The sequence below is a fragment of the Diadema setosum genome, chromosome 14 (genome assembly GCF_964275005.1).
Source record: "Diadema setosum chromosome 14, eeDiaSeto1, whole genome shotgun sequence".
NCBI lineage: Eukaryota > Metazoa > Echinodermata > Echinoidea > Diadematoida > Diadematidae > Diadema > Diadema setosum.
In genome coordinates, this window is record NC_092698.1 from 34,290,348 (window position 1) to 34,317,686 (window position 27,339).

Sequence of the window (27,339 nt, forward strand, 5' to 3'; positions counted from 1 at the left end):
TGGTCACGTGAGCTGTGTAAGATAATGAATTAATTCCTCATAACGATGGAGAAGAAACAAGTCATTACGATTCTCCAGGGATGAAGAGGCAATCATCCGCAGTGAAATGTGGCTATTATCTTGATCCAAATTGACTGCCACTTGACACATGCTGATTTGTGATGGAGAGAAGAGGTATAATCATGAGACTATCTTTACCATGGAAGTAAGATTTAGGGATAACATCTCTCCACAAAGATTTCTTTTTTTTTTTATAATCATTTTGTATCAGAGCAAAACAAAACAAAATCATAGGAAGTGTGTAGGTATAAAGAGCTGTTGCTGTTTTCCAAATCCTCAACATTTTCCACGACTTGTCACATGAAAATCAATAAAATTATCGTATGTAATGTATGTATAAAGAGTCATATATCGACCTGAACTTTTTTTTTTAATATGTCAAATTGCTTTAGAAAGAATGATGAGCAAAGAACCTAGAGACGTTATAGTATAATCAATATTAATAATGATCATGACAATTTTTAGAAGCAGCAGATAACAAATTGCTACATGACCATGTGTTCTGGTGCCTGGAGGGGGATAAAAAAAAAAAGAGGAAGAGGAAAAAAAAAAGAGAAAGGGAATGGGGAGAATATTGATCCGAAATGTCCGATAGCATTCAGTGTGTTTGGACATCTGCGTGTCTTCACAGTCAATCGAGACACGTTCTGGCTACCGGGTGGCTTTATTAGTTGCATGTATCCGCCTGTCACGTGGGGCCCCAGAAGTGGTTCGGGCAGCTGCTCCAGCGCTATACATGGCTATTGGATGAGCGCGAGAGATTCGATACGCTTACGTACACACACTTTTTCTTTGGTAATAATGGAAGATGATCTTAAGTAATACGGAAAAACCCTTTGACTGTGTTTGTGTGTGTGTATATGTGTCATCAGATTCCATAATATTGGCGATGTCGTCAATAAGTGTCATAAAATGGTGTCTTCGAGATCTCCCTTTTCCACATCGTATAAAATAAAGTGCGTTACGGTGTGTACTAACTGATGTTTCGCCTCTTCTTTCTTTTTTGACCATGAAACATAAATTGGTATGGCTGCACTTATATCTAGATTCAGTCTCTAATGGCTAGACTTTCCTCTGTCACTTTACCTCTGACATTTTTACCTGTGACATTGTTATCCCTCTGACGGGTTTACATTTGACATTATTACCCCTGACATTTATTACCTCTGACGTTTTTACCTTTGCCATTTTATTTACTTCCTATACACTGAGTTTGCCTCTAACATTCTTACCTGTGTTGTTTTTATAGCACCGCCCCAATGACAGTTCTACAATATTTCATGGGATTGTAGTGACTGCTATCCCATTAAAGGAAACGGGACAAAATTGCAATCATCAAGAATTCCGTCGGGTATAACAAGACAGTGATTTCTTACATTGAAACATGTTGGGCTCATGCGTAGAATATGTATCTAGGATTGATTCCACATATACTGTCACTGTTTCTCTCCCGTCCTATTTATTGACACAGCTACCTCTTGAACGCTCGGCGTGCGGACTCCCCGTCAAAACGCTGGATGGATACCCGGATGTGTAGGAGCTTCGTTCCTTTACTCGTGCACCAAAGGAGGTAAAAACGTGCGGGCACCACTGAGGGGTGAAAAGAGAATACTTAAATGTTCAATGAAAGCAGTAAAGCAGTGGGAACAAAATTGTGATTAGGTCCTAAATTCTTCGTTAAGACAAAGTAGAACTAATCACAAACCAGTTCCATAATATTTTTGGCTTTCAGAGAAATTATCTTGTCTCCCGTATACTTCCCGTTTATGTATGTATTCATGTACATATTGACATCACATACAATGTGAATGTATTTAGAAACGTCCACAGACAGAATATAGGGTGATGCTGTAAAGGTATTCTTCTTAAGGGTATGTTTGTGTCGAAGGAAATTCTTATTTAGAAATTTAAGCGATTCGTTTGCAATATGAACCACTAAATCACGGTTGAAACTTTGTCGCAAAGCACCAAGCTATCTTTGCGCCAGTTTAGTTTTCTCAGAAACGGTATTTGTGTTAATATCATCCCCCTCATAAGGAAAAAGAAAATTCGTGAAAACCTATAGCAGAAATGCATTATAAATCCTTATGTATCGCATTACGTGTGTAATATGGAGGCTATTTTGTAAAGTCTCAAATGGTCATTTCTATGCGTATAAACGTTGCGCATCTTTACGGGACTGACTTTTTGTGTTGTTAATGGACTCCCGAAGAACGTCCCATAATCCCTAAAGTGTCTGACAGGATGCTCTGGTCATCCCTTATTCTGGAGCAAGACAGACTTCTACGACTGTAAACCCTGGTTTATGATTCCTCATCACGTCCTATCTCAAGGCGAAGTGCCGTATTCATGAGTTCCATGTGAGTGATAGTTCGCCTGATGTTGTATGACAACTGCTGTCAAGTCCATGCGTTCCATTACTGATTGATAGATGATAAAAAGGGAGCGCTCAGTATTACCTTGGGCAGCGGAATGACGTGTAATATTTCAAACAGCATGTCGAGTACAAATTGAGATTCTCTGCATCCCAAAAAGATGCAACAGAACAAGCACTTGGATTGGAACCATGGCCATACGCAGGAATGTTTTTACTAGGGGTGGAATGGGCAAGAATATGTTCAATGTGGGGGGGGGGGGGTGGCAGGAAAGCGAGGGAGCGCAGCGACCGAGCGGTGGAGGGTGTGGAAGGGGGAATACCTGTCCCGTATGAGGAAGCTTTGTAGAATAAAACTTCAACGATCTGGGGCACACTTTTGGTAGAATATTTAAAACAATTTCTATCATAAATTAAGGAAAATAAATATTGAATGACAATATCAAATGGCTAAAAATTGGTATCTGTCACATTTTTCTGTATATGTCTTAACTGAATACTAAGTCTATTGAGGTGGATATAGCGATCATATAAAGGGATCAAATAATGATGATGATGATAATAATGATAATAATAGTAATAAAATAATAATGATAATAATAATAATAATAATAAATTAATTGACATTCTGTAGAGTGAAGTGAGAAAAATACTGATGATATCGAGAAGTTAATGGAGTGGTGACAAATACCATAATGATAATGCCATTCTCACAGTAGAATAATGAGAAACAAAATTTACAAACACAAGAAACAAGCAAGAAGCAAACTAAATTCTTTAATCGTTACTTCACTTTCTCGTTTACTGAGTTCATTACGTCGAAATCTGATATCCGATCAGTCTAAAGGAAAAATGGGGTTTTGAAAATTTCTAGGGGGAAGGAGCAGCCCCTCGCTCCCTGCTGTGTAAGGCCGTGCGTGGAACAGATTTATAAGAAAATCATTATGTTAACACACACGTCACCATCACATGGACAGTCACTTAAGCAGTCAGTTACCCGAAGCAATTTTTACTTCAGTGACTATACATTGATTCGCGAGATATCCACCAATACAAAAAAGAGTGCCAGTGGAATCCATTTAGCGTCCATAATCTGTTCATACCTTGTCTAAGTTTCCATCAGACCTGTCGAAGTTTATTAATGTGCCCAATACGTTAAGCTTCGCAAGCTTCGCTTCTTATACAAAGTCTTACACTTTGTCTTTTGATCACAGAGGAAGAGTGCTTTTGTGTAGCCTTAATAAAAAAAAAAGAAAAAAAAGGAAAACATACGATTTACTCAATTTATTTTCGGCGCACACGTTTAGGGGGGGGGGTTCTTCAGCGTTGCAAAACGCAGCTCCTGTATACACACTGTTAACTATTAGACAAGCATGTCCTCGAGATAAGAGAAGCAATCCTGAAAATGTTATTCCTTCCATTAGTGCATCCTGGAACTTCGAAATCTCTGTAGACTCATTACTAACAACAACAACAAAAAAAAAACACAAAACAAAACAACGAGCACGGTAAGATCGGACGATGCACTGCACTAAATGGCATACCCATCCGAGAAGCACTTTGCGTAATTACCTACAGTCATTAAAACAAACAGCGCAACGTGTATCAAGCTTTATCTCGCTTCACGATATAATGCATTCAGTCGACACGTGGTTATTGCTATACATCTCCATCGGAATGTAAGTGCCTCCTTTCTATTCTTGTCGTTGTTGTTGGGTTTTTTTTTCAGTCTGTATCTATTTTAGTATTTATCTTCATCCTATTGACAGCGGAATTTGGTTTTTGCTCTTTCCTTCTATAGTCTAACATTTCTCATTTAAGACATGCACAACCAGTGACTCTGAGAGATTTTCTTTTTCAAGCCAATACTACAACATATCCATTTAATAAGCAAATTCCCTTATAATGCATGTAAAATAAAAAAAAGAATATGATTTTATTTGAGCATACTTGATATCTGACTTTGCATATGTGTAAATTATTTACCATCTATACTCATCACTTTTCTTCCTCTCCTTCTTCGTCGTCTGTAGTGTCCTTTTCTCCAAAGTCTGTGGTCTGTGGTCGTATATATATATATATACAATATATATACATAAACATATATATATATATATATATATATATATATATATATATATATATATATATATATATACATATATATATATATATATATATATATATATATATATATATATATATATGGGTCCATGGGTATATATATCCGTCGGAATAGTTTGTGAAGGATTGAGGATTGATAAAAAGTGCTCGATGCCGTAAAGCGGAGCATTTTAGCATAAGATAATAAAAAATAATTTTAGTTGAGTATATTTTTGTACATGTAATTTTGCATAGATATACACGTAACATAATGTCGTTTATCACTGATATTCCTATTACTTTCCTTCTTCTCCTTCTTCACCTGCTATCCAATCATTAGCATCATGGTAGTCTTTTCCCACACAACCATTTTTTTGTTCTCTTCTCAGTCTTTCTTTTTTCAACGCAGTCTATAGTCTCGCTGTTTTGCGCCGCTTCTTGCTCCCGTAGGGCTGCAAAAATTGGGTGATGTTCGTTATTCCGAAGGTTCCTTATTCCGAAAATGAAATAAGGTTTGTCAAACCGAAATTGTAAAGACGGTGCCTATAAATGAACCTTCGGAATTACAAACCTTATTTCGTTTCTTAGATGAACGAACCATTTGAATAAAGAACCTTATGTCATATTCGCATTAAAGAACCGTCGGAATATAGAAACTTCGGAATAACGAACCTTCAGAATAACGACCTGTAACCGATAATTCTAGTTCAGTATTTTTTGTGTCTCATGTAGCACATAATATGTAGGCCCTACATATCATTTTACCATATTTACCTCTCCTCCTTCGTCTTCTATCTTTTCTTCCTATTCGTCTTCTATCCAGTCTCATAAGTATCATGGTTGTCTTTTCTCACGCCTTCATTTTCTTGTCTTTCACAGTCTTTCTTTTTCTTCGCGGTCTAAGGTCTTGCTGCTTTTGCGTCACTCTTTTGGTCCCGTAGGGCTGCTGAGATAGTCATTAATCTTGTTCATCCAAGGAGACGGCGCGCCAAACTCCGTCTTCGGTGTCATGTATCTGGCAAGGGGGCTCAAATTTTATGATAAATGTCAGGTATATGGGGGGTTTTAGTCGCAGAGAGCTAGCCGGCTTCTGCCCCGGCAGGGCTGGAAGCGGTCGTATAAGATCGATGGCTCATCGTCAGCCGCAAGTAATGGATAGAGCAGGTAAGACAGAAACGGGAGAGGGAGAGGGAGGGCGAGTTGCGGAAGATGGTAATTATGATGACTCTGAAGAATGCAATGATGAAGTTGTTGAGTCACTTGGGGAAGGAATGAGAGAAAAGAAGGGAAGGCAGCCGTGATCCTTTAATCAATGAATGATTTTTGGCCCGTGGCGCCATGATCTGTCTCCGGCAGGTTCGGGTGGTTTAGCTGCGCCGCATTTCAAATGGAGAGATGACACGTACAGGCTGGAAAAGGTCAAAGGTCAGAGGAATTCTGAATAAATTCATTGCGTAATACTAAGTAGCATGCAGTAGCGCTTAGTTTTTGTCTGCTGTGCGGCTAAATTAACGCCACCTATCAAATTCACAGGCGTATTGAAGATTGTTCCTCATAGCATCTTGATTTTTGTTTGAAATTAATCACAATGACTCTATCTATGAAGACAAATTTAGTGTGAACATATGTTAACACAAAGCGAATATACACACGCACTTTCTCTGTCTTTCCATTGTTTCTCTCTCTCTCTGTTTCACTCTAGCGTATTCTTCCTATTCATCCCCTTGTCAATAATGTGATTCACTCCATTCCATAACTTGTGACACTGTCCAGCATTCAAATAATGACACTATTACTTAGCCCAGAAGGATTATCTTATCTCCCTTTCTGAAACATACTTTTTTTATCTTTTTCTGTTTTCTCGTCTTCATTAAGGCCTTGCTGCCAAAAAAATATATTTTTCTCGTGAGGGAGGGTTTACAAAGCCGTTTGCAGGCCAAATAGAGGTAAATGTAGACATTTTGCAATTCAACTTAGATATCGCTTTGCAACAGAACAGCAGGGAAAACACAAACCTGTGGCTGCATGATTTTGTTTGGTCAATACAGTATGGAGAACGTAAATCATATTTCGCTCAATTTTTCAGTCTGACAAAAGTCTCTTGTCATTCTTGAAAAAAAAAATCGATGGCCCCTCTGCGACATGTTAGACTTTTAGTGCAGAGAAGACAAAAATAGCATGTTTCTCAGGAGAGTCATTAACTGTGTTTTCGTCTCTCCGAAAGCTGTGATACGACGCCCACTCTAGCTTTCGTGTGTCGAAGAGTTCATAATGACAAAATGATTGCCCATCTTTGGATAACACGTTGTGATAACACAGAGTGTCAGAGTGAAAGGCCTCCCGTGAGAGCGGTGATAAGATTCTTCCTTAATATCGCAGCTAGAGCAGCAACATACAGAGAGGAGAGAAAGGGGGGGGGGAGGGGTAGAAACAAACATACCCGTACATCATCACACATACACACACACACACACACACATACACAACTCTTCAGGGCCTGCTGTACTTTTCCTCTCGAAATATATCAAGCCAAGGAAACATTGCTGTCCGTTAGATGTAGGGCGCCCCGCTTCGGTGGAAAGGGAAAACATTTCTGGGAGGATATTTTGTTCGGTCATTGCGACCTCCGTGTCGATTTCAATTTCCTGTGACACGCGCTGTTGTCATCTTAGCTGTCTTCTTTTAGGTCAGTCGAACCCATTTGTCTTTTTTCCAGCTTCTCCTCATCACCTTGTTAGTGTGTACAAGCCACAATAAGTGTCGGAAATGGCTTTAAAAGCGAACTAAGAAAGGAAATTAAACTGCTAACAGGAAAAAAAAATCGAATAAAGACAGCATATAGGCAAAGTGATACGAGGAAAAAAAGATACTCAGATATCTGAACACACATCGAATGAGTGATAGGCAAATAAAGAGAGAGAGAGAGAGAGAGAGAGAGAGAGAGAGAGATAGCCAAAGAGAGGTGAGAGGCGGGGGGGGGGGGTGAAGGGAGAGCGGGAGGTGACAGTGAACAAATGGATGTTCGATAATCTTTGTCAGCATTACCATCAATGGGAACGACATTGACTATTGGAAGAAAACGTGACTATGCAGAAGCTACCAGATGCAAGTACGTAAGGAAATAAACGTCCATGTATTTAGGAAAGGGCTAATCAATATTTTGAAATGATATTCAGGGAGTGCTAAAAAATAGCAAAGAAGATGACAAAAATAGATAGTTTGTGTTGAAGGAGTGGAAGTGTCGTACTCTATCTGTCAAGTTGCTTTTAGTATAAGGTTCGTGGTTGGAAAGTCTGTAAGGAGACTGACATGCATAAGACTTCTTTCAGCATTTTGTCTATCTCTTTGTAGCATATTATTGTGTAAGTCATAATGAGAGATTCATTGAATTATGACGATTTTTTTTGAAGAAATAAAGAACAGCAATACATTTTCATGAATATGATTCACATTACTGCATGGCTTTGGAATTTAGTGCATAGTCAGTGGCTGAGGAGGTAAAGGAAGTAAATGTTATGGTATATGCTGATGAGCACATACAGTCGCAATAACCTTCTTCTAGCCCCTTCTTCCTCCACCTGAATAAAATGTAAATTAGAAAGATAGATAAGAAGAGAGATATTGATAGATAGATAGATAGATAGATAGATAGATAAATAGATAGATAGATAGATAGATAGATAGATAGATAGATAAATAGATAGATAGATAGATAGATAGATAGATAGAGAGAGAGAGCGATAGAGAGAGAGAGAGAATGTTTCGTGACAGTGAGATTTACAAGAGACTATGCCTTTCGTTTTTACAGCTGCCTTTGTCTAAACAACATGAAGTCAATGCAAAAGACATTGAAAGGTCGTAATGAGTGTCCTGGGGCTGCACTCAAGACCCGTTTCTCTAGTTATCCCCGTCCAATGGAACGACTTGCAGCTAGCGAGAGAAAAGGGAGTGAAGAGATAGGATATACCGACGCGTTGCATACTTAAAATGAATACACCTAAAATACACGCATGCACGAACACTTTATTACTAATAGATATCGTGAGTGGAATAGATCTTGTGTGACTGATGAAGGTATGAAAATGAAAGAAGATTGGAAGAAGAGACGAGAGAAGCAACAGGTGAGAAAAATGAGACGTGTCGGGGAAGTTGATGACGTAGACTGACGAAATGAAAGTCCAAGTGCGCCAGCATTGCCGCGATGTGGGAAATGAACGAACTTTTCTAGATTTCGCTGCTATGATTAATTCCGGTAACTGATAGCGGGGCCTCAGAACGGGGGTTTCTGCCCATTCCCGGGACATTGTAACTGCCTCTTTCACTCGATAGGATCGCGGTTAAAGTTCCCACCAGACAGCGCCAGACAATATTCGGCGCATTGCTGTAGTTATTGTTTCGTCCCTCGATCTTATCTTTAAGTGTAATTTGCGTTGCGTATTGTGTGATGTGATGTTTGAAATGTTGAACTAGCATGCAAGTAAAATGATAACGTGTTAAACTCCTGAATGCGTACTTGAATAAATGGAATGATGTAATCAACATAAAACGTATATGCATATCAGTCATTGGACACTCTTTAAACCATCTAATGTGCGTACAAATTTCATTTCCTTGGGGAAATGAAAAGTTTAGGGGATGCCGGTCAGCGCGCGGTCGCAATCTGTCTCGGGGAATCCGGCTTGCTTCATTGCAGCTGACACCGCACCCTCGGCTCATTGAGATGCGAAGGATATTAAAAGAAGAACTGCACAGAGTGGGAAGTGGGACGGTTCGTGGTTTGAGGCGGGGGTCGAAGTGGGGGGGGGGGGATGGGGTAAGGCTGAAGGAGATGAGAAGGATGAGGAGAATAAGATGGACTCCTTCGAGAAGCGCTAGAGATCAGTAGAGATCATCTTGTCCTATTCTTCCTGGAGAACATTTATTACGAATGTCTCTACGAATCTTTTAATGGGATTGTTTATGGACCTTTATATGGTTTAATGTACATGGGAATTTATGTCGAAGTTTATATCGTAAATAAGTATTATGGATTGTCATAAAGGATAGCGGCGGTTAATAATGACACTCACTGCGGACCTGGGTAATATGGGAGAACAGATGGGACTTTTATACGGGATTATGCGAGCGTGCATACATGGGAGTATAAGGAATATAGGTATACAGATTTATTTCAGTAATGTCATTTGTATTCGACATTGACAGAAAATTCCGTGTTTGAAATAAAAGAATGAGAGAACGGCAAAATAAGAACAGATTTATGGGGGCAGATAAAAGCAAAACCCTACACTGCTTTCAAAAAGTATGAAAGGTGTATTCAGAGATCAGGGAGAAGATATATATATATATATATATATATATATATATATATATTTATATATATACATAGAGAGAGGGAGAGAGGGAGGGAGAGAGAGAGAAAGAAAGATGAAGAGAAAGATGGGCAGAATAGATAGAACAACAAATGTGTCCTTGGCAAAATGTACGGCAGGCTTTACTTCAGAAACAGAATAAAAACAAATGATTGTAGAAAACGAGAAAGCTGTCATGTTAGAGTATGTACGGGGAAAAAGGGAAGCTTATTAAATCTGAAGAGGAGTAATATGGCATTCAACTCAGAATACTGAACGATATCTTAAAAGAAGGGAATCAGGCTGATATCATGCGAATAATGAAAACATTACAGTTATTCATATCAAGAGAGTTTCGCACAAACATCCAGGATTGTGGTGACATGCTGGAATGGGATAATGAAAAAATGAGGGGATGAAAGTTGGGTCGATTACAAGAATAAGTGATGAAGCGGTATAGGGCGAGTTGGTAAGAGAGAGAGGGAGAGAGGGAGCACAAAATATGGAGCAAAACCTTTTATAAGAACATGAATTACATTGTATCTCTTCTTTTTAATAATATGAGAAATGACAGCAGGAGACTGACTTTATGAAAAGAATAAAAGAAAAGAGAAAATAATCAATTCCGTTTTCGTTTTCCATACTCCTGCATTCTCACTTACTTGTGGTTTTGGTTATCAGAGAAAGAGAGAGAAGGGGGGGGGGGGAAGGGGAGGGACTAAAAGCATGATTAATGCTTGTTTTCGTACCCATCTGGTATTCTGCATGCTATCACCTGCAGTTCGTTGAACCTTGATTTTTAGCTGTATTGTGCAAACAACTTTGGCTCCTGGTACTCGTCAGTCGCCAGTTTTTATTTCCGTCTGATCGATATCATTGAACACAACGAGCACTATAAGAAGGAACCCCTTAACAACTGCACTATCATGCAATGTAGGATTCTGCTCTTTTTTTTTTCTCTGTAAATGTATTTCATGATTATAATATCTGTCTCCCTAGCGTAAGATCTGTATGCATTTTTCGCTAGGCATGGAATACACATGGCTCAGTTATAGAATAGAATATGTTAAATTTAAGCTATAAGCTTTGAATGTCTATGGGCGTGTACGTATGCGTGGCTATACTCGCCCTACCTCATGAAACAAAGACAACAATACGGCACAAGGCATGGCTTTATTCAGGCAAATTTAAAGGGGCACAGAAACCAAATCTAGGGGCGGAACAAAGTGTACCCCTATCATTGAGCTTGTGTAGGATATTAATGCCATGCTGTTAATATCACTGTGAAAATTCATACCCACTTTCATCCGTGACGAAGGGGGAGACCCCCGAAAATTTGGATTTCGAATAAAAACCTATTGGCATTTTTAATGTATTCTTCTTTCGTGACATTACTTCTATATATATATATACATATACATTTAATATGTGTGTTTGTGTGTGTGTGTGTGTGTGTGATAAATATCTGCATTTCCTATCATTTTTCTGTGAGTACGTGAGAAGGCGTTGATAAACGACTTGACTCGACAGGATAGTCCGTCCGACCTTTTGATTCAAACTCTTCGGCCCAAAAAAATACCCCAAGTGACAAGACAGGCTCAGTTAGAACTGAAGAAATCTAACCTTCAGGAGTATGCGTTGGTCGAGCCTTGGATAGAAACTAGGGCAGTGAGATCAGAATGACGAATCAGCCGCTGAATCCAAACTGAGGTATGAGGAACCGGCGATCGAGTAACCAGACTACGGTGATTCCGCAGCAGCGCGGGAAAGGATACTGCCTCGCCGAAACTAGAGACACTGTACACAACATCGACATAAATTCATAACAGATTTATTTGTTCAGCATCGAGAGTGATACCGACAACGACCCCGCTCTCTTTCCTGCTGTCCTGTAGATTTGACACATGAGGAGGCGACATCCTCGATTTCAGGCATTATGCGAGTTGAGAGAAGAAGGAAACGGGGTGAAAAAAAATAAAGTTTACCTGTTCGAAAATGGGCTTAACCTCTTTCTGACAAACTTTAACCGCAGTCCGAAGCTCAGCAGCATCAATAAATCACGCCCAGCCCCCGCTGCCTTCAGCGAGCGCGGGACAACAAGCTCGACAGCAAATTAACACGCGTGATCACGAAGACGATCTCTTATGGCGCGCTGCCCATCGGCTCTGAAGTACTGGAGGCTAAAAGGGGGGAGATACAATAAGAAATACAAAGAGAGAGAAAGAGAAGAGATATATGACACGAGAGGGAGAGAGTTGGGAGAAATGCAGTTTAATCAAAAACATTGCTCACAGAGGAGAACGAAAACAAATTTAAAGTCTGTGTACTATAATGCCCCAAGGTATAGCAGTTTTCAATAATGTTATCTTTATAATGGCCGGGGATTTGTTTGTGACTAAAACGTCGCGGTTCAAAGCAAAAGGTCAACATAGTTTTTGCTCAATAGCTGCACGTTTGAAAGATCAGCAAAGAATAACATTTCAAAATCGCGAAGAACAAGGTAGTTTATAGCCTTTACTTCCTATACTCTGCGCATTCGATAAATGGAACTAAACATAAAATGTGCGATTATCAGTTGTGAATTATACATTATGATATAATAGTAATGATGATAATACATACATGCCTAATCAGCATAAATCAGTCAAATTAAGATTATTGAGTCTTTATTTCATTAGCATACGATATTTGCAGTAACTTTCAACGACTTGAAGAGAGCTGAGGCCATTACAAGGGGGAGGCAAGTCAGGAGCACGTAGACATGTTCACATCTACTGAAGATAAACATTGCGTTTGATGAAAGGGGAAGGTGGACCTCCCTCTTTTTGTCAATACAATACATTTTGAATTCATACAGATTAATATACGAATAACTTACTTTCCCTGGAAGTCTTCTTAGTGTACTACAAAATTACAGTTAAAAAAATGAAGAAAAAGTATAATTACTGTTGCATGTGAGTGATGAATATTTTCCATGTAGCAGGGCAAAAATAATGCACGATTATAGTAGTACAGGGCAAAAATAATGCACGATTATAATAGTGCAGTAATATATCAGGGAGTTTCGATTGGTGTTAATGTCGATTATAGAGGGGCAAACGAGATATGCAGAGGTGCAGGACAGTATAATTACTTGACTGAGGTAACCGCGAATGCATGTTTGAGTGTTGCGTACAATGCACGCCTGTTTGGGCTAACAGTGTTTCATGACCCAATGAATCAAGGTGAGCCCGCGGGGCACTCAAGTGAGGGAAGAGACTCCGGCCATGAACGTAGACAAGCAAGGCGTGATACTGCCTGACAACCGGAGCAGACACGATCTTTTTTTTTTTTTAATCCATACATTTCTCCCCTCCATCACTGAAAGAGCGAAAGAAAGAAGAAAAACGAACAAAACAGACGTGATACTATCTTTGCCACACGTCGTTTGTGCCGTGAATCGTGAAATCGGCGAGTAAATCGAGAGACGAGGGAGTGGGCGCCAGTCTCGCGCATCACACCTGTCAATCTTGCGGTTATGTTTGTGGCAAAAAAGAAAAGAAAAGAAAATCTTTAACCTGGCATTACTTTATACGTTTACTCTGCATTTTTTTCCCTCCTACAACAGAATGAGCAATGGAACGGGGGCGCTTGTTTTTTTTCCTTTCTCATATGGAGATGATGTAAGATATTTGCCACAGAAAAGTGGGCAAACAATGACAAAATTGTGCCATGACAGATTTTTTTTTTTTTTTAATAATGTCATCCTCTGTACAAATGTATTTGTGAGATCGTAACTGCTGATCTACCTTTTAATTGATGTGTCGGGAAGCAGAATAATAAAAAAAAAGAACCGGTAGGACTGAAATGTGTCATCAGATTACACCGCTTTCAGGATAGCCACACTACAACCAGGCTATCCCTGGTAGCCGGCAGTGACATGATGAACTTGGAGCAAATACCCAGGCTCTAAACTTCCGACAGTGTTATGTTTAAATAGTCCAAGGAGGACAAGGCTTACTGCATGAAAGCAAGATATTATTGATTGAGAGGGGTGAAAATGTGCTGTGACAGATCTGTTTTTAATCAAATCACAAAATTATAGCAACAAACAACGCCTTGACCTGCTTGCCAGTTTAAGAATTATTAAGCAGTTCGCTGATGCAATTACAGCAAACCATTCAAATCATCACACACAATATGATTTCTTTGACTTGTCGCAATACATATCATTTTGTTCAACACATAATATAATTTACTGAGGGTACCAGTTAAAGGACAGTTTGAAAAAGGAAGTATTTGGCTAAAGGAAACATTTTATTTGAAAAGAAGAATGAAATGGAATTTCTTCACACTGCAGATAATCATCTATGACTATTCAGAGTAGCTGCATCAGTTACACTCTATTGTAGACCCTCTCCGGGGTCCATGATACCAGGGGGTTTTACCGGAAAGTGCGCAAGGTCTCGCTATTTGCCTTCTTGGAGCCTGTTCATGCCCTCGAGCACCCCGGGGGCTGAGTTTAATGAGCGCCAGACCACCCCCGGGGCAAACTACTTAGTCGAAGTGAATGGAAGAAAAACACGGGGACTCAAGGGGCTTCGGATGAGCCTGGTCAAAGACAGAAGGAAAATCACGCAGGAAGGATGGAGCGGGGGAGGAAGGTGGGATGGATAGGAGGAGAGAGATGGATTGATAGGGAGAACACTCCAGAAAGTGTGACTACGTAAAATGATGTTGATAGAAAGAGAAGGGAGAGGTAGGGAGGCAGAAAATGGAAGTTGTCAGAGATATTGTGTGCCTCCTCGAGACATTACCTCAATTTGGACACGACATCAACAATTTATACAAGGTGAACTACATTAAACATTTACAAGAGGTAAGTTAGATTTACCCTCTTGAATTTGGCCTTGGGTATTTATATTCGATGCATCTCAAATTGAGGGAAAATTGAAGGAGAGACGGAGTGGCGACAAAACAACTTTACTGCAAGTGTCACATCAAGCCAAAATAATGCGAGTTCTTGTCTAAGTTGTCTTCTCAATAGTATCTACAATGTATGATTTGGAATTGTGTGAATATGTTACCTCCATAGTGTCTGGTTTTGGAAAAAATAAAAAGAGAGAAGTACACACAAAAAGTTTAAATTTGTGATTAGGAACAATGAACTGGTTAGCTAAACATAATGAAGCATGAAGGTAAATGAACTGTTAAAATGCTCACCAGGGTACACAGCATCCTCGCTTCCTGAACCCCATTTATACCTATTACGGAAAAGTCGCGGACAATATTATGTATATTATAGCATTCTGTGATTACTATGATACGATATGATATGACATATCTGATGACACGATATGATATGATATGATATATGATATGATATGATATGATATGATATGATATGATATGATATGATATGATATGATATGATATGATATGATATGATATGATATGGTATGATATATGATACAGTATAGTATGGTATGATATGATAATAGATATTACCTTTTGTGTAAGATGTGTAACACTCGACATCCAGCAATGTCCAGTCGGGAGTTACGATTCTTGTCCCCAAGAAATTATATTCCTGAAGCGAGCAGTGTTGTGAGAAAACGTCACCTCAAGTGGAAAATATTCCTCCAAAGGGACTGTCAAGTGTTATAATCTTTATTTCAACAATAGACAAAACAGTTATCCTATATTATATGCTTTACAAAGACACTTTCATCCTTGCGTTGGATTATAATACCTGACGTGATGCCACTGCTCACAATATAACGACTTCAATCATAATTGCATAAGTGGCGTAATTGTGATATGACCAATTACCAACCAGTATTTGTATAAACCATTTTTATATTATGTAATGTAAAATTTGATGATACGATATAAACTTTACGAAAGTGACGATATATATGTTTAGAGATGTAAAACGGAATATTATGAGTAAGAGACTAAGAGGACCAGAAAAAAAAAAAAAAGCAATGATGGTATGGAGGTTGAAAGTAAGAATAAGTTAACAGTGAGGATCCAAAGAAATTGTGTATGTTGAAACGTAGAGAACATTAGGATTTATTGCAAGGGACGGGAAATTGCCGAAATGAACGAAAGAAGAAAAAAAATAGGCCCCTTGAAAAAGAAGGAGATATATTGCTAGGGGAGATTAAGATAGAGAGGGGAAACGAGAGAGGGGGAGGGAGGAGAAGGAGGAGAGGTAAAAGGAGTATGAAGATGAGAGATATGGGAGCGGGAGTTACGAGAGCGTACTTATATGTGAAGGGGGATGACAGAACATTCATTTGAAGATTGTGGAAGACAGACGCTCGTGGTGAGCCAAAAGGGGTACGAACGGACTGACGGCGTTACGCACATACATGGTTCAGACGGGAGAAGGGCACCGAGCGAATATCATGAATGATGATTGTACCGCTTGGAGCTCGACAAATCCAATTTGGCGAGAAATGGCGCTGTTTACTTTAAGGCTGGTCAGGATGTTGTCCTGTTGTCATGACATTTATACTGAGCATGAGAGCAAGCACTTACACGGCGACGGATGGGCATGGCCCTTCAAGCAAGGATTCTACCCAGGACTGCGAATGGACAAAGCTGCCTTGTTTGTAGCTTGTCTAGTATTCAATGCACATTAATCCACAAAGCTCACGGAATTCATTTTCGAGATCCGTGTAAGGCACACAGGCATAAATCCACAAGGAATACCAGGGAAACATTAAACGAAAGTGTTAGTGTCTCAGAATAGAGATCAAGGTTCACATGTTTGCAGTTGATATATTAATGTTTGCTAGCTTACATTGTAGTTGGCTTGTATTATCGCACACTAATTATTTTATCATACATTGGTTTTCTTTAGATTTGATTCAATATATCTCTGATTTTTGTCCTTTGTTTTATTTCCCTCATCAAGTTGATCAACATACGCCTGTACTACTTAAATCCCTCGTGAAATGCTGTAAACAGTTGAGACGCAAAACTTGGAATCGGTGTGCCTATTTCAGAATGAAGGATTGGAAAAGGGTTTAAAAAAGACTTCAAAGCCGAAAAGATGACATGACTTTCACTAGACGGTAAATGGATGACGATAAAGATAGACTATGCAGAGAAAAGAGGGGAATAGGGAAATAATGATTGGTAGGAGAGGGAGAGAGAGGGGGGGGGGGGAGACAGACACACTGACTGACTGACAGACAGAGGCAGAAAGAGGAATGGAGCAGTCTGGTCCGCTGTTGTTTTGAAATGATTTCATTTATTAATGTTTTCTGAAATCTTTATTACACATGCATCGTGATAATAAATACAAACTTCCAAGGAACAAAAAATGGTTTATATAAAGGTAATGTGTAATAAACGGGCTACGTCAGGATAGGCAAGGCTCGCTATGATATAGCAGTCCTGTGAACATGATTTATTATGAATTAATTCAATAACATCGTGATCATGTGAGTCACGTACTCTAGAGAAGAGGAGGAGGAAAGAAAAAATAGGGGACAACGTGCGTAACAACATGTGATGACATTCATATTAATCCATTATCTCCCCTTTCGGTCATGTCAGTGAGTGAAAATTAGATTGTAAGCTATCTTCTTTCTTGTGAAAGCAAGTCATTACCTAGCTGAAGATCACCTCAGCTTTGTCTGCGGGGGAGGGGGTGTAGTTGAAAATGCCAATCTAAGCTGGATTACAATTTAAACTCAAGTTGATTTCTGATATTGCAAGACAAATTTAAGGACTTTCTGTTTTTGTAAAGTTGATATCGTTATAACTTTGGCTATGTTTCATATTGGTCGTCTGAATTTCATGGGGCTGGCAAAAACTGCTGAGCTTAGAGTTGGTATCATGATCATTCCTAGCCTTTAAACTGTCTTTCAAAGACTAGTCAGGTTTTCATGCAAGTGTGGGTGGCAATTCGGTGAGGCACTGCAGTGCACTGAGTCACAAGTGGCAATTGAGTATGCAGGTGGTATACGCACACATTTGTCATGCAATGCAGTGTTTCAATGCATCTCTCATTCACTAACACTCAGTCTTTGCTCTTTCCATCTTTTCTCTTTTTCCTCCCCTCTTCTGCTGTCTTTCCTCATCGTCTCCCGTTTCAATCGCTGTCTTGGTTGCAGACCCGGGTATACCATACCATCCGTCGACGAGGGATGCATGCCGAGGGAATCCGGGCTGACTTTTCTCTCCGAACGCAGAGGGCCTCGATTTAGACTACCGAGGTGGTCGAGACCGAGAACCCGCACCGCCATGAATATCAGATGCTGTGGAAAGATGACGAAGATGAAGGCAGGATGGACGCCGGTGCTGGCGGCAATCATTCTCATCGCGATGTGGCTGGTGCTGACTCGAGTGGCTTGGATCCACTTCGGCGAATCGGAGAAAGCGAAGGACATGGAAAGCAGATACGACGTGGACCGACTACAGGATTCGATGACGGAATGGAAGAGGAAGCACAAAGCCCCCATTACGCCATCAGAAGCGTGGGACATGTACAAAGTAGGTTGCTATACATACAAAGCGAGTGGGGAAGTGGACATTCTCTCCAATCATAAGACGCTCCGTATGCTGGAATGCAAACGCCGCCTCCCCGGTGCGTTGATTGTAGGGGTCAGGGGATGCGATACGTTTATACTCACCAAAATTTTGGGGCTTCATCCGTCCGTGGTGTCACATTCCGGCTCGCATTTTGAGTGGCCGAGTGACGACCTGGAGCGCGTGACCAGGAAATGGAAACGTGAACAGCCATATTCCACCAGATTCCAGATAACAATAGAACATTCTCCAGCATATGCAGACGATAATGACATTCTAGAGGGCGCTATTCGCCGGGTAATTCCCGGCGCGAAGCTTATAATCATGCTCCGCGACCCTGTCCAAAGAGCGATAATGGAGTTTGCTCGACATCACAAGGAGGTTCACAACATTACTCTAAGGAGCCCTCCTCTTCCTGCAGTCTTCCACGACCCCAACGGAACAAGCACCACACACGACTCTCTCGTGTCCTACAATCACCATGGAGACTCTCATACTGCCGAGAACACCTTGATTGATCGCTACAATAGAGTGGTTGCTGGGTCACCACTAATTAGAGCCGGAGTTTATGTGGATACTCTAAGGCGACTGCGTTCTTTTACCATTAATGAGAGCATTCTTGTCGTTGACAAATATGACTTTGTACATTATCCACTTCAGACCATGCAAAGTCTCGAAGCATTCCTCGGGTTAAAGCGATTCTTCCGCGAAGATCATTTCGAATTTCACGATGAGGAGGGGCGATACTGCGTGAATGTGGAGCGGCGACCTGATACGCATTGTGTGCACGAGATTACACAGCGTCCTCTGCCGTCGGTGGACGAAGAGGTGCTCCTCAGATTGAAGCATTATTATGCAGAATATGATCTCGAGTTGGTGAATTTACTCCAAAGAAATTTTTCATGGATGCAATAAAACCGATGGTATATCGGTGTGAACATGACTAGCGTATTCGTAACACTTATGGTAGAATATAATTTTATGACCATTTTTGTTCATAAAAGTGATTGCAAATTTCAAGAAAAATTACATTTATAATACTTGAAGCAATCGACCAGATCTTCGGAAGGACAGTGAAATACAGCAGGAGATCATATGATTTTTTTTTTGGGGGGGGGGGGGAGAACACATTCCATGTTTTAAGCAGACGCCTATTTTGGAATCATGATTCAACCGTCGACATTTATTCTGCAGTAAAGTCATACAACCGAAAAAAAAAAAAGTCTCTACGGAAACAAAGATCGATTGACCTCTTTTGCCTGTTTGCGAAATTTTCTTTAAAACGATAAAATAGAATGAGCAAAACTTGAATTTTTTAAGCATTTGTAAATCAGTGTTGAATTAATACAGTATTATATACGGTTTTTTCAGAGATAAGCAAAATTTTCCAGTCGTTTTGTCTAAACTCTGTATGTGTTCCTCAAACGTGATTTAAAACATACAGAAGTGTTGTATTATGATATAATCAGATATGGATGTTAATATTCACGATTTCGTCAAATGATGGTTCATCATCTGAATATTTTTAGGGAAGGTACTTTAGAAACTTGATCATGCTGTTACATATTTTTTGTTGTTGTTCTGGATTTCCTTTAAAGAACAAATCTACTCCATAATTTTATCAATTTCATAAAAAAAAAAAAAATCCCTACATAACAATGCAAAAAAAAAAGAAAGAAAGAAAGAATATGATCAAATTCGGATTAGAAATAAGAAGGTTATGACATTTTGATTTTTTTTCTCAGTCTTTTAGAGTTATTTCATTTTTGGGTGGATTTCCTCTTTCATTGAAAGCCATCCAAGTATACGCTTGAAATCCTGACATGAACAAGATATATGTTCATAGTACCTCCTTTTTCGACAGTACTGTTTTCTTTGTTAGTGGTAGCTCAGTCAGAAAATGAAACTACACCAACGACTTTAAAATTGAAACTTCTATGATTGCGAAAAACTCTATGGCATGAAATATACAAATGAAATTATATACTAGGAAAATGCAATTCTGAGAGTCATTTCTGTAGATTGCTTATGACGATATTCTATAAACTTCATTATCCAAAAGATATGTAAATTTCTTTATATCTATAGATAGAACAATATCATGATTTAGAAATTTGGGCAAATCAGTAAAATATTACCGAATCATCTAGTTTCCATGTCTAGTTCATTCATGCTGCTTTCTTTAACTGTTTCTTTCGTAGAAAATTCAGTCGGCCTTTGCTCTCTGTCGTACATGACGAATAATCGTGATGGCCGATGGCCTATACTAGTTATTATACATTGATTTTTTTTTTTACTTTTATGTATCTAATAAAACGAGAAGTCGTCTATTGTATTTATTTGTCATTAACCTTTCTTGATAATTCACCGTGAACGTGGGATAGCTGGTTCTCATGGATAACCAATGTACTGCGAGGACGTTGGGGATATGCATTATAATTTGACATTATCATTATCACACTGTCACATAAGGTGCTCGAACCAGTGAAGTGAAAAATCTGTTTTTACTCCATTTTCTCCTCGTTGTACCACGCGTACTATAGCTTCTCTTAATTGGTGAGTTTATACATGAACTTTACTAAAATCACTGAGCAGAAGACGGCTGTTAAATGAAACTAGTGAGATGGGGTATATGGATTTTATTTCTTTAAAGAACAGAGTAATGTGGGAAATATCAATGCATTTTAGTGGATACGCAAGTGACAGAACGGATGTAAAAAACAAACAAAAATCCATAATTTGTGTGAGTCAGGACGTTACATAACGGAGACAGACTACGGCAATACAATTTCATTAAAGCTTATTCAGTATTGGTTTCGACCTTATCAGGATATACGAACTTTGAGATGTTTTAAACGCAAATAAATTTCTTCGTCTTTCTTTGTGCAATGTGGCAAAAACAGCCATCATTTCAATTGGATGTGTTTTACGTTATTTATATATTCAGTTTGTCTCAGTACTGGCAGAAAGCTACCGAACATTCCTTTGGACTAGGCAGTAAAATCATCCAATAAATTCCATCTAAAGAGGATTTTTCATCTCAAATAAAGTTGTCTATTGTTGTGCTTGTTACTATTTTGTGCTTGTTCTCTCTCTCTCTCTCTCTCTCTCTCCCTCTCTTGCATTTATTACTGCTGACAGAAAGATGATACAAAGTAAGCTTTAATGTCTTTCCTCTTTTTATTATCCTCCATTTCTCTCTCTCTCACTCTCTTTATCTGTCTTCACGTAGTGGTGAATGGGCTCGGGTATATGCATTGAAAATGAACACATAATATTGTCATTATTATCATTATTATTATCACCATCATCATTTCGACGTAAGAAACAAAGAGAAAGTCATATTACATGATATAAACCTTGTGATGATTCTACGTGCATACCGCTGGTTGTATGTTTGTATATATATATATATATATATATATATATATATATATATATACGAGGGACGACTGAAAAGTTTTGAGCCTTCAAGAGATGGAAGAGGCAGAAGTACTTTATTGCTCTATTTTTCTACATAGTCCCCTTGTGAGTCCACACACTTCCTCTAGCGGTGACGTAGTGAATCTATGCCGCTGCAGCAGAAGTTCTTTGGTTGGTCCTCCAGGTAGGAGTCAACAGCATCAATGACCTCCTCATCAGTGGTGAAGCGTTGTCCAGCCAAATCTTTTTTTGAGGTTCGGAAAGAGGTGGAAGTCCGATGGGGCTAGATCTGGTGAATACGGTGGGTGCGGAACTAGTTGGAACCCACAGTCATGAATGGTTACCATTGCAACCGCTGATGAATGCGCTGGAGTATTGTCCTGGTGAAACAAGACACCTTTTGTGATCATTTTGTCCATTTTTTACGAATCACCTGATACAGAAAGTTCAAGAACCTGTAAAATAAGGATACAAATTGTTATGACCAAGAAATTTGGTTGGTAGGATTAAGATATAATGAAGACTTCATGGACCAAATTTGGCCTTCATATCTTAATCCTTTCCATGTTAGGCTCAAAACTTTTCAGTCGCCCCTCGTATATATATATATATATATATATATATATATATATATATATATAGTGTGTGTGCGAAAAGAAGAGCAATCGTGGACGTAGCTAGGGTCAACGTGCCTGTTTGCTCTTCTTTTCGCACTGAATATAAATAATGAAGGAGCTACACTGGTGCTGTAAATGGTCGAGACCCCTTCTCGCAGTCTATATGTATATATATATATATATATAAAGAAATGTTCTGCGTCAAGTTACAATTTTGTACAAAATTTCAATATGGAAAACATAGTCGCGGAGAAATGCTCATGAAATTGCAAACATGAATGTAATTCTACTGCTGAAAGGACAGTTGTTTAAGTGAATAGTCACGAAACTATATATGAATTCATATCCTCAGATATTTTCAAGGTAAAAACCCGTGAAACATTATTCATTGAAAAACCATACAAACTATTGAATTCTTCACTCTCTTTCTCTCTCTCTAGAACAAAGAAGGAATGTATTATTAGAGAGTGACATATGGACAGAAAGTCATCGCACTCAAAATCCACATGAGAGGTTGATGCACATGATGACCACTCCTATAAATTTGCTGGATAAGATTAATTATTAACTGAAATGACAGCAGAAATGAGAAGGAACAGTGACAGTTCTTGTCACTCTTCCTTCTTCACTCTTACAGTGATAATCTCATCACAATCAATTTCACGACACTATTTTAAAACATAACCGCAGTCACGCAAGCCTTTGTAAACTATCAAATTCCTTTCATGCCCTGTGGAATAAGAACATCAGATTGCCTCTTAAGATTTTCAACAACATTCAATCATCCTGTTTTCAGTGCACTTCACAATTTTTTGATATGTTCATGACAGAGAACGATACCATAAATTGGCGAGCCATTGTAATGTCAATCCACACCTTGCTGAAAGTAATGATCTAGCATACATACAAACACTGATGTGACATTGCAAATAAACTATTAAAAAGAAGCTCGATAGCATAGATACAATCAGTTCTCATACTTTATGGATAACACTTGTGAGTCTCCGGGCAAATCTCGTAAATCATTAGTCAGGTTAGTCAGAAGCTCTTTAAAGGGTTAAAGAAAAAGAATCTGCAATATTGTAGGCGGCCACCTTTAAATCTAACGCCCTGCTGCATCAAATAGGTGTCCACCAAAGTACCGAAATGGATCAACTCTGTGCGGCAAAGCTGACTTTATCTTTAAGTTTGTCTTTAATAGCCGCCTTGGGCTCAGTAGGCCTATATCATACGGATGAATCTGCGAATGTCTCCCTAAAATATGGCGTCGTGATGACAGATGATGGGCACGCTTTCTCCTCCTCCCAGACTATTCCCGCTCTCAACATCGCTCTGCAAGCAATCCACAACAACACTCATGAATGTGCTACGTGCCTCGACGTGCACTTCGAGTACGAGACCTTGATCACGGGCGATTCCTGCGACATCAAGGACGTGATGGTGGCTCCAGCCGAGGCCGCCGAGCTGTACATCCTCCATGGCGTCAGCGCCTTCTTTGGACCATCATGCTCGGACGAGACAATTGAAATCGCCAACCTGGGCTCCTACTGGCGCTTACCCGTCATTTCGGCGGTTTCCATCCATACTGACCTCGATGATAAGGCGAAGTATCCGACTGTAGTCAGACTGTCCTACACTGCTACGCAGCTTGCACAGTTCTTCGTTGAAGTGATGAATTGTTTTGGTTGGAGGCGAGCTTCACTGATCTCAGACGATTGTTGCATATACAGGGATACTGCCGTGGGTCTCGTGAGGGTATTGACGGCTAACTTCATTCACCTAGATCGTGTCCGTGGTGACGAAAACGGAAATAGAGCTGAGAGCTTACTAGACGCAGCTACCCAGTTATCAAGTGGTAAGACTTTAATGATTTAAAGGAACTACAGCAACTACATCGAAAAATACCCTCTTTTCATAAGCTCAGACAAATTCATGATACATCAATTCAATTGCGACTAGGAGAAAACTTATCGTAAATCCATGTCTCTGCAGAGGTAATTACTCATTCTTGAAGTACCTGCAGCTTGCATTTATATTTCACTGTGTACGAAGTTTATAATCATCATCAAAATTATAATTCTTAGAAAAGGCAAAAGAGATCTGATTGAGATCAGTTTTGGATCATTCTGCCATTGAAAAGATAAAATGTATTGCTAACATTTTAATACTGCAAAGAAGCTTGTTTATGTGGGTTTTTTTTCTCTCTTTTTGAAAGCAGCTTCCCAGATGACATACATAACAGTGCGCTTCCAGATACTACCTGACAGATTGAATTGATAATTAGGTTACCAAATGATACAAAATACCGAATCTTCTTTGGCTACAGATGAGATTGGGTGTACATCCTCGTGGTGTATTGTAGGTGCCTACCATATATGCGTTGACAGCTGACTTCCAAAGTGTAAACAGAACAGTATATAGTACAATTCCATTTGATGACGGGGAATATACACATTAACATGGCTTGGGTGCTCATGCGTGCTACACACACATAGAACACGTATACCCACTTCCGATGACGCAATAGGGGTGTCTCAGCCTTATGTGAGTGGTCATTAGTAATGATAATGATGATGATGATAATAATAATAATAATAATAATAATAATAATAATAATGATAATAATAGCAATAATGATAATAATAGCAATAATGATAATAACAATAATAGCAATAATAATGATAATAATCATAACAACAACTGACAATTTTAAGAGCGCCTTCTCCACTGGACACAAAGTGCTATGACGGTGTATGAAATGTCATCGTTGGTCACCATAGGAGATACACAGGCAGTGACAGTACGAATCCAGTGCATCTATATAAGCAGGGATTTTAGAATAAGTAGGTCTCTAAATTTGGTTTGTAGTGATCCAGTGTTGGTGATGATTTCAGAAGAGGAGGGAGCTTACTCCACAGCCTGGGAGCAGTAGAGGAGAAAGCTGCATCGACAGCTATTTTTTTCGTGTGTGGTTGAGTGAAGGTAACGGATGATGAAAGACGAGTGCGCCTAGAGTGAGAGTGTCGTACCAGACACTCCCCAATGTACTCTGGAGCTCTACTGTTGACTACTTTGTAGACCGGTAGGTGAAGCTCGAAGGATATTCTTGCGTTGACTGGCAGCCAGTGGAGTTGACGTATGAGAGGAGTGGCATGAAAACGTGAACGAACATGGTACACAAGTCTAGAGGCAGCATTCTGTACTCTCTGCAAGCGATCCACAAACAATACAAGTACAGGGGGTAAGGGTTATGTTCACCTTTCCATCCATCGCTGATCTACGATTTCGTGTGCCAATGATTTTTTGCAGGTGAGATATGGCTTTGTTGGATATCTTTGATCAGACCTATCTATGAATGCAATATTCCCAAAAGGCCGTCCTCGACGCAAGTAAAAGCCAAGCACATCAGGCACCATCAGTCTACCTATAGTCTCAGTCGAAGGCTTTTTTATATTATTATTATAGACACAGTCTCTTTCTCTCTCTGATAAATCATGCACAAATCAAAGAGAACAAGGATGTCTTTTATAGAACTCTCTTGTGTGCACCGTGTGATTTCCAGTGACATAAGATCTCAAGAAAATCGAACCTGAGTGTAAGACCTGAGTGATACCTCATAACGACGTCCCATTAAATTTTCAGTCAAAGATACATTGTGTAAGGTTAGACCCAGAAAGTTAAGTGGAAATATTTTACTGCTCCCCCTTTTTATCGCACATCATAAAATGTACGAAGCCGAAATCAGTCGAGTGAGATTATTTGTAATTGTCACGTCACTTTTCGAACAGCTAATATCAGCCTCGCTCAATGATTACTTTTACTCTTCAGAGTAGGGATCACTTGCATGAAGGTTCTGGCTAAATCACGTGACGTGTTTCATGTGTTTTATGCGTCACATATAAGCCTTAATTTTCGTCGCTTCGCCAAAGTTATGTTCAATCAATCATTGTCCAGCAACACCAGAAATTTGGGAATGCGTGCTTTCTTACGCCTATCATTTTTTTTTTTTTGTTATGTGAACCCATGTTTGACGAGTATATTAATTCATAACGCAGTGTGTGGAAAAGATGGTCCAGATATCGAGATCTTTTACGTACACTTTGTATTTTAGCGTTTTACTCGCTGTGTTGGGAGGATGCGTCGTCGAGGGAAGGTCGCTGTCCCTCGGTATCATCCTCACCAAGGAGCCACACTCTATCGCTGCGATCCATATGATTCCAAGTTTCGAGATTGCCATCGAACGCATCAGGACCAATAGTCGGGATCTCTCCTCGGCCCAGATTGAATTCTCCTACATTGTCAGGGAGACTTTCAACACGTGTCGAGCAGAGAATGGGGTCATTGCTCCTGGTATAGGGGCTGGTCTCTACTATGACCATGATATCGGCGTCTTTTTCCTGCCTTCTTGCTTTGAGAGCGTGCAAGGACTGTCCGACCTGGTTTCCTATTGGAACGTGCCCATCGTTTCCCTCGCCGTTGCGGAAGACCTGGACGACAAGAATCGTTACAAGACCCTAACCAGGACCAACTTCATTGCCTCTCAATTCGCAGAGGCGGTCGCCATGTTCTGCTCATTCTACGGCTGGAATCGAATCGGCGTCCTACAACACGAGATGCCAGAGGTGACCCATCAGCTGTCTGAAGCTCTTATCCCGGAGTTGAACCGGAAGAACTTCACGGTCCTGGAGGCATTGTGGCAGCACCGAACAACCATACTAAAGGAGTGTAGAGGCAAGTGGCGTTATAGCTGGTTCACTGTGTGCTACCAAATTACGTCATTTATTCTTTGGATTCTTTGGAGAAGAGAATCAACAACTGGGCTGCGTAGAGTATGCTGAATCTCATATTTATTTCCTTTCATCGTTAGCATTGGCTAGATGGATGTGGC

General features: G+C 39.6%; 1 protein-coding gene across 1 annotated transcript; it reads left to right on the forward strand.

Moving 5' to 3' along the window:
- Positions 1–1,538: 1,538 nt before the first annotated feature.
- Positions 1,539–19,326, forward strand: LOC140237398 (heparan sulfate glucosamine 3-O-sulfotransferase 1-like). Its single transcript, XM_072317319.1, has 2 exons — positions 1,539–1,630; positions 17,997–19,326. Exons 1-2 carry the CDS (start codon positions 1,578–1,580, stop codon positions 19,324–19,326), a joined length of 1,383 nt encoding a protein of 460 aa, XP_072173420.1. The 5' UTR covers positions 1,539–1,577.
- The last annotated feature ends 8,013 nt before the right edge of the window (positions 19,327–27,339 follow it).